Source organism: Fragaria vesca, linkage group LG2 (assembly GCF_000184155.1).
Source record: "Fragaria vesca subsp. vesca linkage group LG2, FraVesHawaii_1.0, whole genome shotgun sequence".
NCBI classification, from domain to species: domain Eukaryota; kingdom Viridiplantae; phylum Streptophyta; class Magnoliopsida; order Rosales; family Rosaceae; genus Fragaria; species Fragaria vesca.
Window position 1 is genome coordinate 5,254,340 of NC_020492.1, and position 18,537 is coordinate 5,272,876.

The 18,537-nt window shown below is 37.0% G+C and overlaps 3 protein-coding genes across 3 annotated transcripts; 2 read left to right on the forward strand and 1 right to left on the reverse strand.

Annotated features, from left to right (window-relative positions):
- Positions 1 to 900: 900 nt before the first annotated feature.
- LOC101291976 lies at positions 901 to 2,365 on the reverse strand. Its single transcript, XM_004289831.1, has 2 exons — positions 2,279 to 2,365; positions 901 to 1,899 (listed from the first exon to the last, which is right to left on the reverse strand). Exon 2 carries the CDS (start codon positions 1,890 to 1,892, stop codon positions 1,125 to 1,127), a length of 768 nt encoding a protein of 255 aa, XP_004289879.1. The 5' UTR covers positions 1,893 to 1,899; positions 2,279 to 2,365; the 3' UTR covers positions 901 to 1,124.
- A 1,578-nt stretch (positions 2,366 to 3,943) lies between these two features.
- On the forward strand, positions 3,944 to 8,386 carry LOC101310577. Its single transcript, XM_004292128.1, has 4 exons — positions 3,944 to 3,991; positions 7,048 to 7,174; positions 7,964 to 8,137; positions 8,220 to 8,386. Exons 2-4 carry the CDS (start codon positions 7,171 to 7,173, stop codon positions 8,384 to 8,386), a joined length of 345 nt encoding a protein of 114 aa, XP_004292176.1. The 5' UTR covers positions 3,944 to 3,991; positions 7,048 to 7,170.
- Positions 8,387 to 11,063: 2,677 nt separating this feature from the next.
- LOC101292266 lies at positions 11,064 to 17,980 on the forward strand. The gene is made up of 9 exons (XM_004289832.1): positions 11,064 to 11,211; positions 11,297 to 11,404; positions 11,751 to 11,952; positions 12,037 to 12,163; positions 12,550 to 12,772; positions 15,343 to 15,789; positions 15,889 to 15,938; positions 16,026 to 16,159; positions 17,707 to 17,980. The coding sequence occupies exons 1-9, from the start codon at positions 11,143 to 11,145 to the stop codon at positions 17,763 to 17,765; spliced, it is 1,419 nt and encodes a 472-aa protein (XP_004289880.1). The 5' UTR covers positions 11,064 to 11,142; the 3' UTR covers positions 17,766 to 17,980.
- The last annotated feature ends 557 nt before the right edge of the window (positions 17,981 to 18,537 follow it).

Here is an 18,537-nt window from a genome sequence, read left to right on the forward strand (position 1 = left end):
TGATCGACAAGAAAGGAAAATGTTGTGAAACAACCTGTTTTCAATGAGAAGTGGACATTTTCCATTTAGTCATTTAAGTGAAGGCATTGTTGTCTCTTATGATATGCATGATTCAGAAGCCACCTATGGATTAAATGTTGGCCGTAGCAATGATTAAAAAATCCTATAGCTACTATGCAATATACTGTTCAATCCCATAGGTACAGCAAAAGCATTTGGTCATGTCCGGACACAATCGCCTATTCAAATGGCTCTAATTTTCCAAGGTGCATCTGAAGTTTAGAGATATTTAGAAACGGGCTTCCAAAACTTTTGAGGCCTATCAGGTTTGTGCTATATATAACAGTGTGTGGTAGTGGGGGGATGAGGTAAATCAGGTAATAACCCAGGTCTACAAGAACTTGTCACGCAACCAGTTGGACCAATATCCGAAGCCTCCAACAGTTTCATGCTTAGTGATCAAGCTTTGAATATGATTTTGTAGTCCTTGTACAAAGTACATGGATTACTTGCTATTTAAGACTATAATTACCCAACCACAGCTTGGCACGTATACATTTTCCTTGGTTTGGGGTTGCTCTGGCCTCTGTGTGATCAGTTGCTCAGAACATATTGCCAAAGATAACATGACTGTGTATTGGAAAATGTTGCTGTGAGAAGTATATTCATGTTGAATTAGGTGGCAAGGATACTGCTGGGATGAAGCTTTGAGTTTTCATGGATTTCTGCTATCAACTTGAGGATAAGTTTGCCTATATATGTATTCATGTTGGTTGATTCTATATGTACCCAGCAAAATCAGCATTTGTATGATGATGTCATGGTGTTCCAATCTCCATGACAATACTTGGAACAAGATTAATTTTGATCTAAAAATGTATCTGAGCTAAAAGCTGTTGTGGTATGAGAAATGGAATAGGCTAATTATTAGCAAGCCAAATGTGATGACAATAACAGAAAAATTCTTTTCGTCAACAAAGCTTAAAAAAGATAAAAAAAGGACTAACCTCTGTATAACAAAATACAGAACTTCAGCTAATAAATGAAAATAAAATACAGATGGAAAGATCAACTCATCCAATAAATTTATAACTTAGGATCATCCCAGTTGTGCAAGTTGACAATTAATTTGCAGTAGCATTTGTTAATGGCTTGCAGGCTTCCGCAGTTGGCATTGGGTATCGGCACATGGGGCAAATGTGATTGATCTCCAGGCACAGAACAATACAATTGATATGATAATAGTGTTTGCAGGGCAAACAAGTGACCAGTTCTTCAACAGATTCTGCAAAATCCTGAAGACAGATGGCACAAGTTGGACTCTCTCTAATAACAGCTTGTTCCAAACTATCAAGTCTTAATCTCTGCAAACCATGAATAAACGATGTAGCTGCAGGAGTGCGACTTGCCTTGTATGATGCACTTGGTTCCCCTATAACCTCACCTCCTCTAATGGGATGGCCCAAATACGAGAAGGTTTGTCTGGCAACCCAATCAATGACCTGATCATAGTCGGCACTACCCATTAAGGACACAGTGATGTCTAATATCAACACAGTAATAGGCATATGACTGGGCACTTCAGACACCACCGAAAGCTTCTGAACAAGCTTGTCAATAATAGGTGGCACTTCTTGTTCTGGGATAGGCATCTGCAAAAGCTGTTGGGCCGCTATACGACTCACGCGTTCACGATACCCCAGAAATCCCTCTCCAGCCACCAAGGTTTGCGGAACAACATCCTCATAGTCTTCTGGACCATCAAACCAAAACCGAGTTTCCTTGTAGAGAAGTAAGTTGACTGGAATCCTTCCCGTCACAGTAGGTATGGGTCGCCTTGTTGGTACTTGCACCACTGCGCTATAAAATATATGCCTCTCCTCCGTAGACATGTTTTACCTGATATCAAGTAGCAGCTTATGTATAGATATGATTGCTAACTTGCAGTAGTTGTAAAGGGGGACAAGTATATATAGAGTAACAGTCCCTTTTTAATAAGGATTAGGATTTCAGTAAGGATTAGGAAAAGGAAGTCCAAGATAAGAAAGGATTGAAGTCCCTCCCTCTTGTATAAGGATTAGGAACAGCCAAGCACTAAATCGTTACTCTGGTACCCGAAATCAAAAGGGGTCGGTTTCTAGAATTGACAAAGCAGAAATCTATTCTATAGCGTCAAATCAGGCAGGCAGCAGTAAAATCAACCTCCAAATTCTCTCACAAACCCAACAATCCAAAGATTATAACACAATTCAGCAAAGCTAGAAGAATGATAGATCACCTGGAGATTCCCGAGGGACGCTGTTCCGATCTTACACAGACAGGGCAGAGGGGTGGCTTGCAGTTGATCTGGAAATGAAAGAGAAACAGGGCAAGTTCTTCTTATATATTTCGTATTTTCCCCTATTTTTATTAAGATTAAAAAAATGAGAAGAAGCAGGGCCTCGTATTGACACATCAGCAAAAGGAAACCGACTCGTCTGTCTCTCTCAAATCTAGATCTTCTTCGCTTTCGCCCCCTCCGTGTCAAACGGTCCTTTCTTCGAACTAGAACGCCTCCGTTTCTTTCCCTTTTTCTGGTTACAGAAAGAAAGAAAGGAAACAAGTATTAGAGCAGGAGACTCTCCTTGCTCCAGTTACAGAGGCTAGATCATCAATAAAAGCAGAAGCAGCATAGCAAAAACAAGACTAAACCCAAGGCATGCTCAGCACTATTCTTGGCAAGAGCATCAGCAGTCATGTGAGTAAGCCCCCCTTTCTGTCGTGCGCCTGTTCTATCTGTTTAGTTTTGTGCATTTCGTGTTTTATTGGTAATATTGGCAGGTCATTTTCTCTGTCAGAAACACACAGTGAGTGGTGCTTAGCTTCCTTCTTTTCAATTCTCAACTATTAACAAAAGAAACAACATAGGTTCGATTGAGGTAGAACCGAGCTGTTTCGTGTTCTCTGTCTTTCATCTTCACATTTCAACTCTTCTACTTTCAGGCAAACATATTTGGAGAACTAGCATTGTTGATGTATGTCAAAACACTATGAGTTAGCATTAACAGGAAAGTAACATATATTAAAACTAGCCTTGTGACACTCCATAGATGTTTATGAAAGAAGGATTAGATGGTTAAACCAGTACAGTATGTTTTTATTTTTGTTGGTATATAAACCAGTTTTCCAATATTTAGATTAAACTTTCTTTCTTTCAGATGCATGCGCAGTATGCCTGGAGGACTATCAAGCAGATGATAAGCTTCAACAAAAACCAACATGTGGCCACACATTTCACATTGATCGCTGGCTATCCATGAACACCACCTGTCCACTCTGCCACTTATCCCTCCTTTCCTCTTATTAATCTCAGAAATCACCTGATGTAACTCTAGAATTGAGTCATGCGTCTTCTTACGGAACGATGTACCATCTCTTGCACCAACACTTGAAGCTTTTAAGAAACAGAAGCTTCATATGGAATGGGGATCCAAGAACTGTCCATAACTGTTCTGAAAAAGATTCAAGGGGTTGTCAATGTGCAGACCACAGGAGAAATGAGTTACCTAACTCAACTAAGGCAAGTACTCGGCATCCAACAAAATATGAGAAATTGTTACATTATGCTCTTCTGTGATCTCATGAATTGTCTTCTTTGTTAGGGCTTTTAGCTAGGCTTCCAACTGCTCCATTTAGTTTGGTTGTAGTGATGTAGCTTAGCTAGCTAGTGGCGGCAACTATCTGATTGTTCATGCTAAAGTTAATTATAACTAGGCATCTCCCATTGTTCATATTAGTGCCGCCTCATAAACAGTTGCTCACTGCGTGAATTTCTACAAGAGAAAAAGAAATGAAAATATGTATTGTGGACATCTTCTTTGCGGTCTCAAATAATAACTTCAGTCGTTTTTCCGCAGACTTTATGAAAGTGTGGTTGTGGTTGCCTAAATAAGTAAATAGTCCTCTTATATATGCGCATGGCGGTGACTCAAGTTCGGCCTTTCCAAACACGGTAGGCATATCTTGTCTTCTTCTTCCCTTCTCTGAATTTTTGTTTCTAGTCAATGGTTATTCCACTTACTGGTTGGGTCCTCAAGTATAGCAACTCAAATAGAATTTAAGTTCATGTTGTTAGTTTATTTAGCCATACACTGATGACATGCCTATCTTGTAAAGGACCATAATCTGCTGATTGTCATCTTACTTCCATTGAGTACCAATAAGGCACTACTAATGCTTTTGGCCGTCATATAATTGAACTATAAGAATCCAAATTGGTTCTACCTTTTTTGCATGCAATAAGTAATTTTTCAAAGTCCTGATTGTTGACTGCCCCATCTGTCTTACAATTATGTTGTTGTTTCCCACTGATGGCTGCTTATTACTCTGCTCTTAATTCTCAAGTAGACTGCACTGAGATTGATATTTCTCGTTCTTCAGATGGAGTTCTACTTGCGCTCCATGATAGGTGCAGTATTCTCAGAGTCCTATAGTTTTACCTCCTAGCTGTTGTTCGTCATCTTACATCATTCGACTACCGTAATCATTAACAGTTGCTTTAAACTTTCTTGTTTGAAGTACATGGAATCTGCAACGAACTCCCCCTTATTGTTCTATTTGATAAGTTCATTGTTAAGTATTGGATTGATTTGTTTAATGCCATCATATTATACCTTAGATCATTCCAAGGGGGGATTTCAAAACATTTCAGAGTTTATTAATAACAGTACTGAAAGTATTTTTGTCTTTTTTTGTTTTTTGGGTATTCCGGCTGATTCAGTATCTAAAATATCAATATATAGTTTTGATAAGTAATTATCAGGGAGTTGTTTCGGGCGTTCTGTTTCTTTGCAGAAAGAAAAATTGTACAGAACGGGAACATGCTAGAGCATTTTTTTGAGGTTAATCTATTTGCAAACATAAGACAAGGATATAGGTGAATAATACATGTTATTATTGATTATATTTACAGCATTTACTAGTTTCAATGTAAACAAACCCTTGCAAATAGAAAAAGACATTTGATATGTCATGACCAAGCTTGTATTCTAAGGATCTGTTGAATCTCTGATATGTCATCTAAACATTCTATCCACCAGAATTTGATACCGGTAATATGTTCCTTTGGACCAACATTAAGTTGCATATTCAGTGTTTTATTTGCAAATGCTTGTAGATTTGATTCTCAACTGACAAAAGCAGGGATTTGTGGCTCATATATGTGTACACTTCAGCATTAAAGAGGTGATTTTGGAGTCATAACTATTTTGTAAATTATATTAAGCAGTTTCTACCAGGGTTTTGTTGCAGGACTAGCGTATCTACATATTTTAGCTATAAAAGCTACGCATTTGAGTACTTGTGATGATGTTGATTGAGAATACGCATTTAGTTTGTGGTTGTAGATAAACCATCTCAGTTGTATGTATCAATCTGCAAAGTTCACGTTGCAAATATCCCTACAATTGAAATGGCTCTTTACCTGATGTTTAAGATATGCTTTAATTATCTCTCTTTCCCCTTTTTAAATAAAAAATAGGGTGTCCTCTCTGTAAGAGTGTGTGTGTATGTGTGTATGTGGCAGAAGAGGTCTATACTATCCATAGACTGCCATCTGCAAGTTTAATTTTTATTTACTTTTTCTTTCGTTTAGTGTTCTTCTCTTAAACCAAACTACCTTTGTTTGCATTGTTTTGAGTAATGTTTCAGTTAGGGAGGTGGTGTTAGATGTATAAGTCGGTCCTCCATCGTATGAAAAAGGTCTTGTAAGGGATTTTCTTGCTGTTGTAAGTTTGTTTGCATCACCTTTGTCATTTGGGTCATTTTAATTTTAGTTGGCATGATTTTCCAAGTTACCTACGTCAAGGTTGTCAAATTTTATTTAAATTTTTATCCAGGTTGAGAGGATTCTGTGTAGGAATTTTGTTGTGTGGGCCAAAAGTGACAATTTAGCAAGGGATGTGATCGTCCCTCAGATGTTATGGTAAAAATTGATGCACTCGTTTCCCTTTTATGGTCTCTAGCATCGATTTCTTAAGAGGGCTTGCTGGAGTTTAGCATGTGATGGATAATTGGTTGTAGCATTTGTAATTTGATTAGTAGGGTAAAGATTGAAAGTGTGGTTTCTATATGTGCAATTTCAGTCATGTTTGCTTTAGGGTTAGTGTTTGTGATAGCCAAACAAGTCATCACTGCTTCTGACAAATGTAAATACTTATGGCAAGATTTTGAGATGATAAAGATGGCACCAGCATGTAGTTGTATAAACAGTTTTCCATATCTCTTTTGGTAATATATTTTGATTTGGTTTCTAAACTTGTGCCTTTTGGACCTGTCAATACCTGTCATTTGCATTCAAACCATTTGGTTACTAATCGGTCTTAATCTATAATCGGGCTTAATCTATTTTGTTCCTCGATACAATGAATTTAGCAGTTTGCTTTTAGGTTGGCTTTCTTATTGGTTCTTTCTTTTCGTGTTTTTTCTCGTAGTTTTTGTATTGCATGACGTTTATTAAACTAAAAGAGTGGAAGATCAATTTACACTTTCACCACATGAGGGGTAGAAGAACTTGCCTAAATCTTCAAACACGTACATAGTTGGTGAACATCTATTCTTGATGATGGTGGGTCATCCAAAACCTCTTTTAGTCGAGTGCAAAAGTTTTGGTGGTCTTTAAGGCAACTTTATTCTACTTCGTCATGTACATTGCTGCAGGGCTTAACTATGGAACTGCAGGGATTCTCATTATATTGTTTAGGGGAGTGAAATCCACACTCCCCGTTTACAATCCACACCCCAATGTTTCCTTTTTTGGTAAATCAAATTTTGTGTTTACTAACTTAGATTTTGTCTTTATATGAGATTTTTTTTACAAAAAAAAGAAAAGAAATAGGGAGTGTGGATTGCAATTTGGAGTGTAAAACTTCCCATTTTTTTATTAATGTTGAATTATTTGCTGAGTTCATTGTATATGTTACTGACTCCAACTGAAAGCATTTGATTGCAATGCTAGATGTTTCACTACAAAAGGAGTCTACCTGCTGAATTTTTTTGTTAATGTTGCAGGTGGGTACATTGTTATGATCGATCATTCAACCAGGGTAAGGACCAACTTACTGAGGATGAGAGATGCTCGTGTTGTTGGCGTGTACCATCCCTTGATTGATGGAAAGCTTGTGAGAATTCTTCATGGGTATGTCTTTAACTTGACGCATTATGATTTGTAATTAATGTACGCCATGTATCCATGCATATTAGACTTTTTTTTTGCATAATATTGAGGGCTAGGAATCCTGAATTGTCAGGTCCATTTTTTTTCTTAGAACATGGAGATCCTATCACCTATCAACTAATCCTGAATGTTGTAGATAAATCAAAGTATTCGTACCAAGTCCCAAAAAACAAAACAAAACGTGCATCATTATCATCGTGATTGATTATTTGATTTTGATTTGGAGCATTCCAACTTCCACATTGCTCTATTTGATTTGCTTTTCAATAAGATGGTGATGAGGTGGCTCAACATAAGTGGTTGATGTAGGCCGGAAACCATGTGTTTCCCGCACCCTAACGCAACTCATCATCCTCCTCCTCCTCTATAAAAGAAAGTCTGAGCATCTATCTCTCTCACCAGTAACACCTACCTAACCATGGCAGATACAGAGAGGCAAACTTTGTGGCAGATGCTTTTGCAAATGAAGGCCACCAACTCCCTAATGGTTGTGAGTGGCAAGATGGATACCCAGCAGCTGCTGCTAGAGCACTGCTATTTGATACTGTTAGCTCGGGTTGTCCGAGAGGCTTTTCTTTATAATGTTTTTAATTTCGTATCCAAAAAACAAAAAACACCTACCTAACCAGAAAAATCAGAAATCTAGATCTGAGCAAATAAATCCGCAATTTTCAATTCCCAAATTTAATATTCAGAATGTGGAAAACCAAGTAGTTTCAGATTGTATATAATTTTGAGTTGGTCATTCAGATACCACCTGCCGTGCCCATTCTCTCTTTCTCTCACTTCATAGAAAAGGAGAGAATAAAAGAAAGGAAAAGGAAAGGAAGGAATTGGTGGAAGTTCCGACATGGCAAATTTTGGGTTGCTCATCTTCTGGTTCAACAAGAATCTCGTCAAGCCTCTCCTCTAAATCCGACGCAGGTATTCCCTCCCATCTCTATTTTCAGATTCAATTATTTACTATCTCAGCTTCATTCGCATTCTCAATAGAATTTGATTTCAGTTTTTGACAGGGCTGCCGAGCCTAAGCTATTAGCCGTCTCTGCAGCTGTTGGCTTTACCATTGGATGTTTCCAATCTGTGGTAAGCTATTGGCATTCATTTCATTCTCCATTGTTGATTGGACTAGAGCAAAAGACCACTACTTGCAGGCTGTTTGTTACTAGTTGACATTATGCTGGATTTCAAATGCTCAACATTGCATAAGCTGATCTTTCATTAACAGGGACAACTGTGATTCTCTCTGGGTTGGTTATTGCATCTCCCATGCCCCAACTTTCATGGTTATTAATCTCATTGCTACACCAGTTGAACTCTGGTACTTTTATGCTTCACTACTAGCATCGTGGTAGCTTATAGTCTAACCTTCAATTGTTATGCTTTGTCCTCGTGTGTGCTTCTGCAACTTTGAGTTTCAGTGACCTTGATCAAAATGTTCAAATAATGACTCCGTATATCCTTTTCTCGCTCAATGTTCTGATATTCTCTGTAGATTACGGAAAACCATATCTCACAGATTTCTGTTTCTCTTGTACCGTGTCTTCCTACATTTCTTGTTACATCAGTGATTATATCCTGATTGTTGTTATTTTTCTCTTTCAAGTTTTATGGTACCTTTCCTTCGCTTTGGTGAATTCGTCACTGGTGGACCTCATTTCCCATTGACTTCTGATGCTTTGATTGAAGTTTTAACCCTCCATGCTTCACAAGAAGTCTTTATCAAGTATTATAAACATGGTAGGTGGCTAACTTAGCATCTTGTCATCATAACTCTCTCCCTCATACCGGAAACTACACACACACCTGCATGTTATCTTTCACTCTAACACTTGTGGAAGTGCACAATTTATCAGTTTACATTCTGAAATTTTGATCTATCGTGATGTTACGTTGGCATCTTAATCTTAATGAAAGACACCAGTGTCTAAAATCACTTATATCAATTGTTGCAGTTGTTGGGATGGCTTGTTGCGGTTCCTATTATTTTCGCTGCAGTGTATAGACTCTCTTTACCATCTTTTAAGGTGTTGGTTCACAAGTTCGGACTGGTTCCTTTTCGCCCAAAGAGACCACTTTCACAATTAGCAGTCAGGGAACATTGTAGTATACATTGTAAGGGACGCCTGATTAACATTGTAGTAATAATACTGTAATACATTTGCGTCTCATCCTGTAAACATGGAACTTTTTTTTTTACATGTTTCTGACACTAATACCATACATGGAACATCACCGACACCTTGCGCTCTTTCAACGTGTGAAAGTATCATGCTCTATGATCTTATTGTGTTCATATTGGCATAGAATCAAGTTGGCTGAGTCCATGAAAATTTATTTCATGAACCAAACTAATGTATGTCTCTACTGCTATGCATCATTGATGTATTCCGGACTCGAGAATTAACTTTGAACGAATGGATTATATGAACATTTTGCTACAGTACATCTTGGAGATTGGGGTTTATTGTTTTTGCATTTAAGAGTGTACGTTCAAACAGTCAAGGAAATATTGGTTATTTTACAGAGTCGCTTGCAATAGGGTGGTGCTAGTAACACGCTTCTTTTTATTATTAACACACTATCTATTTTCATATCCACATATTTTTATTTTATTTACAAATTTACCACTTAAATTTGATTGATGATTGGTTCTCGACATATAGAAAGTGTGTTAATAGTAAAAAGAGGTGTGTTAATAGCACCACCCTATATTTAAACACAAGGATACCCAGACAGCCAAGACTTACACCAAATTAGTTAATTGGTGAATTATTTGAGAGTACGTATCATTCACGAATTAAAAACATTGTTTTTCTGAAATTCGCTTTATTTTGAACTTAGCCGAATTATTGTTTTGTATTTTTGTTTTATTTATGCTTTACTGCATTTATATTGTAGTACGAAGTGACATTATGTCGCTAATAATGTCATTATATGCATCTTGTGTGTCTTATTTGTTCTAAGTAGGCGGCGCATCTTTTGTTTGGTCAAATGGTCGCAGCCTCCTAGTGGTAGAATGAGACTAAGTGTCGTCGGGTTTATTCTTCGACGACAACATAGTAGGAAAGCTACATTATTAGGATATGTAATCGTGTGCATGTCTACTAACATTTCTATTATGTCACCGCTATGACAAAGCAAATAGAGTCGTCATTAGAGTAGTACTTTTTGCTAGTTAGTGCTTGTTAGAATACATGTACGTTGTAGAGATTCTCGATATAATTTCAGGTCTGTAATCAAGGGTTTAGGCTTCATGTCCCCCCTTTGTATTCGACGGTTTCATTAATGAAGGCTTGAGGGCAGCCACACCAGCCTTTTATTACAAAAAAAAAAAAAAAAGAAGTTAGCCGAATTATTTGCGAATATGTATTATTCCTAATAGCGAAATTGATAATATATATTTTGTTTCAATTGAAAACGTCAAGATGAAATTTTGTATGTCTGAGTTGTGAACACTGTGATTAACCTTGATCTTTGATTCACATTTATGATTTAGAAGTCATACTATTAGAAATGATAAATATCACGGTATCAAATTTGATAAATCGGCAAATCGGTTTTCTATGAATTTTTATCAAAATTTACAAAATTATTCACTTACATATTTGTAACGTTTAATTCACAGTTTCCCCAAAAAAAAAAAAAACGTTTAATTCACAGCTAACTACGGATTTTCGTACAGTTGCGAACCACAAAATTCACAAGCAGTGCAAAAATATAACCACAAATCCACAACAGGCCCAATTCCAAAGAGCTGCGCTTTGGGCTCCAAACATTTCTCTCTTCTGCGCTTTGGGCTCCAAACATTTCTCTCTTCTTCTTCTTTCTTCTTCTTCACTCTCTCCCTCACCAAGAATCGCAGATTCTCCCGATCTCATTTCCCGCCAATTTCCACTATCTCTGTTCAGTACCGCACGTTCTCCGATATGGTGAAGATCGTGGATCTTGATGATGTAGAGCAACAGTTTCCTGACTATCCTGTACGCGACGATAAGGTTAGTTTGATTCTTGTTTCTTTGTGTAAAGAAATTTCTCGATTCTGTTATTTCCATCTCATTAGGGTTTCGTTCTGGATCTTAGGTTTCCGGAGCTCCGACTAGCATAGAGCGCGACACTCAGCCAGCGCGCCTTAGCGCCGCCGTTACCACCGCTCTTCCGATCCTCGATACTGATGTTCTTTTCGATCAGGTATGTTAAATTCTCTCGTGTTTTCTCAAATTCTTGTCTAAATTTTAATAGTTAGGGAAGAATTGACTTTCAACTTGATTATGAGGAGGTTTTGGGTGAGGAATTGATTGTTAATTTGATTCTTGTTTAAGTGTAGAAGTGAACGAGTGAGGAATTGATTTGGTGCTTGATTTTGAGGAGATTTTAAGATTGAACTGTAATTGTGGGTCAGGAATTGCTTAATTGTTACCAAGAGATTGCTCGTACTGCTAGCATGAAAATGTAACGTGATGTAGATTTCAAATCATCTGTCTTGTTTGTAAGATAGAAGTTTAAGTAGATTGATTTATTTTTCCTCTTTTTCCAGCACCAATCGTTGTGGGAAATGAGTGTCGGTATTCAGAATGGCATCTTGTACCATGGTGTGCTCAGGATTAATGAACAAAATCTGTCTGAAGGATTTGTTCTATGCCGCTTTGGTATTGAGATGATGATAGCGGGAGATAGAAATATAAACCGCGCTCTTCACGGTGATATGGTGGCAGTACAGCCATATAATCATGGAAAAGGTACTGATCACATACATTTGGATTTGAGAATATGGTTCAATACATTTGCATTTGATATTTATTTGATTTGTCTAATACTTTCAGATGATGAACAACATGGTTTTTTGGATGCTGATAAAGTTCATGCAACCATGTTTCAACCTCTTGTTCCTGCTGCTCCAAAGCGCATTTTTGGCTGTGTTGTTGGGATTCTTAAGCGTGCACGGCATATGTAAGTCAGCCAGCACTATTTCTCAAAAAGGAAGCACATTTTCTTATATTTTGGTGCTTTGAATCTTTGTTTCATGGGTGCATTAGTTTGATTGTCTAAAAAGAAACTTTGAATTCTTCATACCTTAGTTCTTGCACAAGAAATGAATATGTTATCGTATTTTCAACATCTCAACATATTATCTTCATATCTTTGATCTTTACTGCCCCTTGAATGGATGTTTCTTTGATGAGGATATTGAAAAACATTGCTGCAATTAATTCTTTTCAAACTCTAAATTTCATTTCTGTTAATAAATACATGTTTATTTTACTTGTATGCTCATTATACGTGTATTGTCTCATGCATATTCTTGTGTAGTTTATTATATAAATCACTCCATGCAGATATCGTGGATCTGTGATGCTGATGGCTGAGCCTGCTGGAAGTGGTGCTGCGGTTCTTGCTATGTTTATCCCAGCAGATGCTAGGATTCCCATGTTCCGAATTCAGGCCCAACAGATTGAATGTCGTGAGGAGAAAAGACTTGTTGTGGTGCTTGATTCTTGGGGTTGTTCATCTCAGTATCCTTCTGGGCACTGTGTACGGAACATAGGACAGATTGATAAGGTATGTTTGAAGGGGTATTATATCTTGATGTACTGTTAGTCTTATAAGGTATGTTTGAAGGGGTATTATATCTCTGTTTTTTTTTTTTTTTGGTCGATATTAGTCTTATATGTTTTAGTATGTTGAATTGGTATCTCTATTCTATTTTGATTTCAGAAGTTATCTGTTGGTTGTTACTGCAAGTTAACACTGAAGTTGATTAGGTGTTGTTTTGATGCTTGCGAAGTCATTAATATATTTTGGGAATGTTGTTGATTGAACTTTGATTAGTTGTGTGTTTTGGTCGGCTGACAGAGCCAAGAGAGGACATATTCCTCTTTATCTGATTTTTGTGTGTTCTTGGTCTTGTAAAGTTTTAAATTTTAATGCTGTGAGCCTTTTGATTTTATACCTTGGTTAATGGTGAGCCTTGCTATATATATATATGTATGTATTTATATGTAGAAAAATATATATTTAGTATCTCTAGCCAACAAGAGAGGGGGTGTTGGCAATATGCACATTACTTACGACGTGACGTAAAGGCATGATCATTGAGCTTAGGCAGTTCAGGCTTAAATAGCCAAGACATAGCTAAAAGGTTTGTAGTGGCATTCCTAGTACTATTTTAGTTAACGGGTTGCAGTGGTAGTCCCATATGATATTTAAAGTATTGAGCATGCAGTGGCATGTCAAGTGATTAATAAGCTTGCAGTGGGAGCTTGGTTCTTTTAGTGATTTGTATGATTATTATGATGATCATGCTTCAGGTGGATGTGTTGGTTACTATCTGAAATTTACATTGCAGTGGCATCTCGTTGATTTTGATTAATCATTGTGTTGATCGTGTTTCAAATGAGTGATTATGAGTTCTTGTTTGAGTCATATCATTGTGATCGTTTCTTTAGTTCGTTTATTTTAAGTCACTCACTGAGCATTAGTTTGCTCATCCCTCAATGTGTTTATGTTTGCAGTTCTGTTAGTTTCCTGTCTAGAAGAGTTTGGGTGGTGGGCTTTGAAGAGTAATATTTTTCGTACTTTGGTGGATTCTTGTAAAAGAAAAACACTTGTTGTAACTGGCACTTGATTTTCTTTTGGGTTTTGTCTGTCAAACTAGTTCTGCTGTGAACTTGTCTTTTACAGCAACTTTTCTTCCTACTTATTTTCGTATTTAAATTTTTAAATTTCAGCCGGTCGAAATGCTTTTGGTTTAATTTTGGGCCGGCGGTTTACAAATGGTATCAGAGCAGGGATTAGATTTTTAGGGTGTTTACCTGTGGTGGGTTTTCTTGCTGTACTTGCTATTGTTTTCACTTTTGGAATTCTATGTAGGCAAACATAGACAAAGGTTTACATCTAATCTACACTATTTAGAGCAGGGATTATATTTACAATTGATTATGATCAGGTTGGCGTATAGGTGAAGACTTGATCTAAGTTTTGCTGAAAAGTTTGTGTACATTGTGGATTTTGACATTTGTTTGGGAACTTATGATTTATGCAGTTGATTAAGTTTGATTACCGTGCTCAATTGTTTAATTGGATGTGTGTGTGTGTGTGTGGAAACATTGCTGGTCTGAGGCGATTTACTTAAAGAATGGGATCTTGCATCTTCATGAAATATGATGGCTTGGACTTGATGAGTTTCTCTGTTATGTGATTTGCCTCCATATTAGTTGGTCATTGAGCTGCGGTGGCTCAATTTAATTCCTTTTTATTTTTGTGGGTGACCTCTATACATATTTGGCTTTTTGGTTTGTCATTTTCATTGAACTTTGAGGCTGCTATTGTATTGTTTGAATAGTTCTTTACTTCTTTATGTTATTACTAGTGGTTCTTTCCTTGATATAATATTATTAGACAAATTGGGATTTCTTGCTGGTGATAAAGATATGGTTTAGTTTTCAAATTGTCTAAATGTCAGTGTACAGTAAGAAGATCATTTTATTCTGTTATGTTTGGATTATATAAATGGTTTGATTGTTCTGTCAATCATCTTGTGTAATGTGTTACTAGCTTACTGTGCACCTTTATATTTTTCTGTTTGTCCATAGTTGCCATGTTGGCGCTTAATTATTTGTATCTGTGTAATTTGCTATGCACATCCTCAATAGTCGGAAGTTTAATCAATATGCAGGCTGTTGGCTGATCAACTCAGATTTACTTTAAGGACTTGATAATTATAATTGATCCGGAATTCGGTAGAAATATATTTCCATGTGTGTACTGTTGATATCGGATTTTTTTGTTCTTTGATCAGATAGTTTAGTTATAGTGATTATCTGAAGTTAAAGGTTATGTGTGGAAAACCTTGTTTCCGTATTAATGGTGTTATGCAGTGAAGCTATTTTGAGTCCAATTTTCAGTAGGATACATGATACCGTTTGATTTGAAATTTTGTAGAGTTGTAAAACCATGTGTGGACAATCGATCTGGAAACTTTTATGTTCTTTGATCATGTAGTTTAATTATTATGATTTTCAGAATTCAAGTACTCTGTGCTGAAAGGGTTTAATAGTTTAACTATCGATCTGGAAACTTTTGTTCTTCCATGTGTGTACACCACTGATCTTTGAAATTTTTGTGTGCAGGATAAAACTATAGAACTGCCAAAGGACCTTGTGAGGAAGATCTTACTCCACCTGCCAACATTTGAGATAGCTGTACGTTGTAAGGCTGTTTCTCGTTCCTGGTCTGCAATGATATCTGATCCTTGGTTTGTTGGAGCTTTGCTGTGCCGAGGGAATAGAAGAATTTCATCCAAGGAGTTCCCTAGGATAGGAGATGAATTTCTATCCAACGTGGCTGTTTACTCCTCGACCCGGTTCCCTCATATGATGCTATCAACCCTTTTTTGGAAAGACTACAAAGGTTACATGTCTTTAAATGAGAGGTTATATAGAGATTTTATGATCGAACAGTTCACCAAAGTATGTGAGTTCCATCAAACGATGTGTGAGACTATAGAGCTATTTGGGAGGAATCTGACTGGTTGGGTAGCATATATAACTGAAAGTCATCGATTTGGGATGGATTCGGTAAGGTTTATTTTGTTTGTTTGTTTTGTTTCTGCACCACATGGCTATACTTTCATTTCATTTTTTCTAACGATTAAAGATGTTTGTTTGCTTTAACAGTCTTTAATGCAAATAGATGGCATTGATGTACTCCTGCAACAGAGTATCTGGTATATTTTTTGACTCTTTCACATGTTTAGCGTCTGATCAATCACTATTCATAGTAATCTCTTCTCCACCTCTTCTGTATATTTCAGCACTTATGGATTTGATAGTTTGGCGGATGAAACTGATGAAAAGGATCTGCTCCTGAGGATTAAATGTAGAAGAGATGAACTAGAATTGTTAAAGAATGCCAAAATGACATTATACCAACAATTTGTTGAACATGGTATGTTTCTATTCTATCTACTGATGTTCTTTATTCATAATCGTAAACGATGGCCTAGTAAGTCATGAATTTTATGCATGTTTTTGCCAAGTTGCTCATCTACAGGAATGCCTTGAATTCAACTGTTAGGTTCTTCAAGTAAAAAACCAGCATAGTTTAAAGTACTGTCTGTACTCTATATGACTTTTAACTATGGTGGTTTCCCTTGTGCTAATACACTCGTAAGTGATTCAGTGCACTATGTAGTAACCTAGGTACATGGAAGTCCTTTTGTCACTGAATCAATATCCACCAAGTTCATAGTTCTTATTTTTACTATAACATTGCAAAACCTAGAAACACCAAAACACCAGCAGAATCATTAGGCTTCAAAACACTAACAGGAATAGGCGAATGATCCCAATTCAGGAACCGAGTTGGATCCATGCATGTTAGCTGACAAATCCTGGATGCCAATTTTGAAACAATGCAGCCCATAGATACATAACCTAGTTGGCGCCCTTATTTTGATACTGATAAACATACATTTTCATACAGAGGAAAGTTAATATTCTCCGCCCTATAAGTCATCAAGGGACTTGTATGGTCCAGTAGCAGTAACCAATTCTTCTTCTTGAGTCATCAGTTTGTGCTGTGGGATTTGATTGATGTTCTCAATGTCCTCTTCTGTTAGTTCCCATTAGTTTACCTGCACATTCTGCTTCAACCTCTCCTTGTTGTAGCTCTTCACTCCAAGAGTTGCCCCTACCTGATAAACCCATCTAATACAAACCTGCAACCAGATCAAGTACCACAACTAAGTCACAAACTCTATATGTTTTTCAAACATTAAAATTTTTACAACAAAACTTCCATGTAGTTCAATTAACCTGAGCAACAGACTTCCCATGAGCCTCGGCGATTTCATTAAGCACTTTGCTTTTGAGGACATGATTGGCACCCCAACTGGTTCCTATGGCACCCGATGTGGAGAAGGCAGTCACAAATATACTATTGGCCTTGCAGAAGTCCCTCAGCTTCTTCTGTTGCCAAAATGGGCTCATCTCAACCTATACTCTTGAAGTCACCTTTTGGATGTAGTTCCAAATTAGCAGGCACTTGAAAACAAGTCTAACCATTTGAATATGTATTGTTTTGGATAAGCAAATTTGTTCATGTTTCTTGGCAATTCGCTCTGTTTGGTCTGCTTTAAATTGCCAAAGTGAAAATGCAAGAGAACTTGGTTATTCATGGCTTCTATAATTTATTGTCTGACAGTATTAGCGCAAGCATTTGTATTTGTACTAGAAGCTAAAGGCCTAGAGTTCAATTGAGCTTTCTACCTGTTTTGCCATAAACTGGGTGCATTTTTGCTTGCCAATTTACCTGTTACACTTCTGTATATTCTCTTCACAGCTGTACTAGATATGGCTGAAAGGTCATGAGCTGTGTGCTTTTTTAGTGTCTGCTAATTTATTTATTTACTGAATTATGCTCTCAAGACTGTATACATAGCAGATCAACAATCTATTTAAGGTAACTTGCTAAGGCGTTGTCCTAATCTACAGATCTGCAGAGACTTGAATTAGAGTATGAAGATTTGAGAGCAAACAAAGATGAAGCATAGAAAGTGCCTCCCTTCATGCTCACAAGTACATTGGTCTTGTAAACTGTTGAACTTGCTTTCACTGTGTATAATGTAGTTTCTTGAATTGGTATGTGGATGTGGTATTGCAAACTGAGGTTTGGGAAATAACTACACAAATTGCAAACTAAGGTAGTTTCCAGTTAGCTGTGTTACTTTCTGGTGTTCCTTTATTCCTGTAACTTGTAACTGGTGACATAGCAGCAAATTTAAAACAGATTTCCTTTATTCTCTAGATTGTTGAGATGGGCTCATGTGTTGGAGATGAGTTTGTAGAGTGTTTTTACTTATTGACAGGTTTTAACTGATTGTTTTAGTGCTTGGTAAATATTGAAATTTTACAGCTCCATTGGGTTTAGTCAAATAAGCAAAAGTATATATGCCAGGTCACATTTGCAACAGATGGGGAAGGTCGACGTGAGCATAGTGTCGGTGCTTATGTTACTATCGGAAGTGGTAATGAAATGAATGATAGAGACGAGCATTTATAATGTATAGTTGGTCCAGTGGTTGTCTATTCCATAGTCCCATAGTCCATAGTCCATACGGATAATATTTCAAATGGCATCCCTAGCCTCGGCCGGTTGGCCCAGTTATTTCATCAATTAACAATACATTAGTAGGGGACATCTTTGAGAGCCATGGTATTTTTCTATTTTCTTTTCTCCGGCTAATCCCATAAGTATGGCACGCCATATGTCATCTGTTCATGATACAAGATCTAAGAGAATATCCAGTAACAGTAAAATGTTAA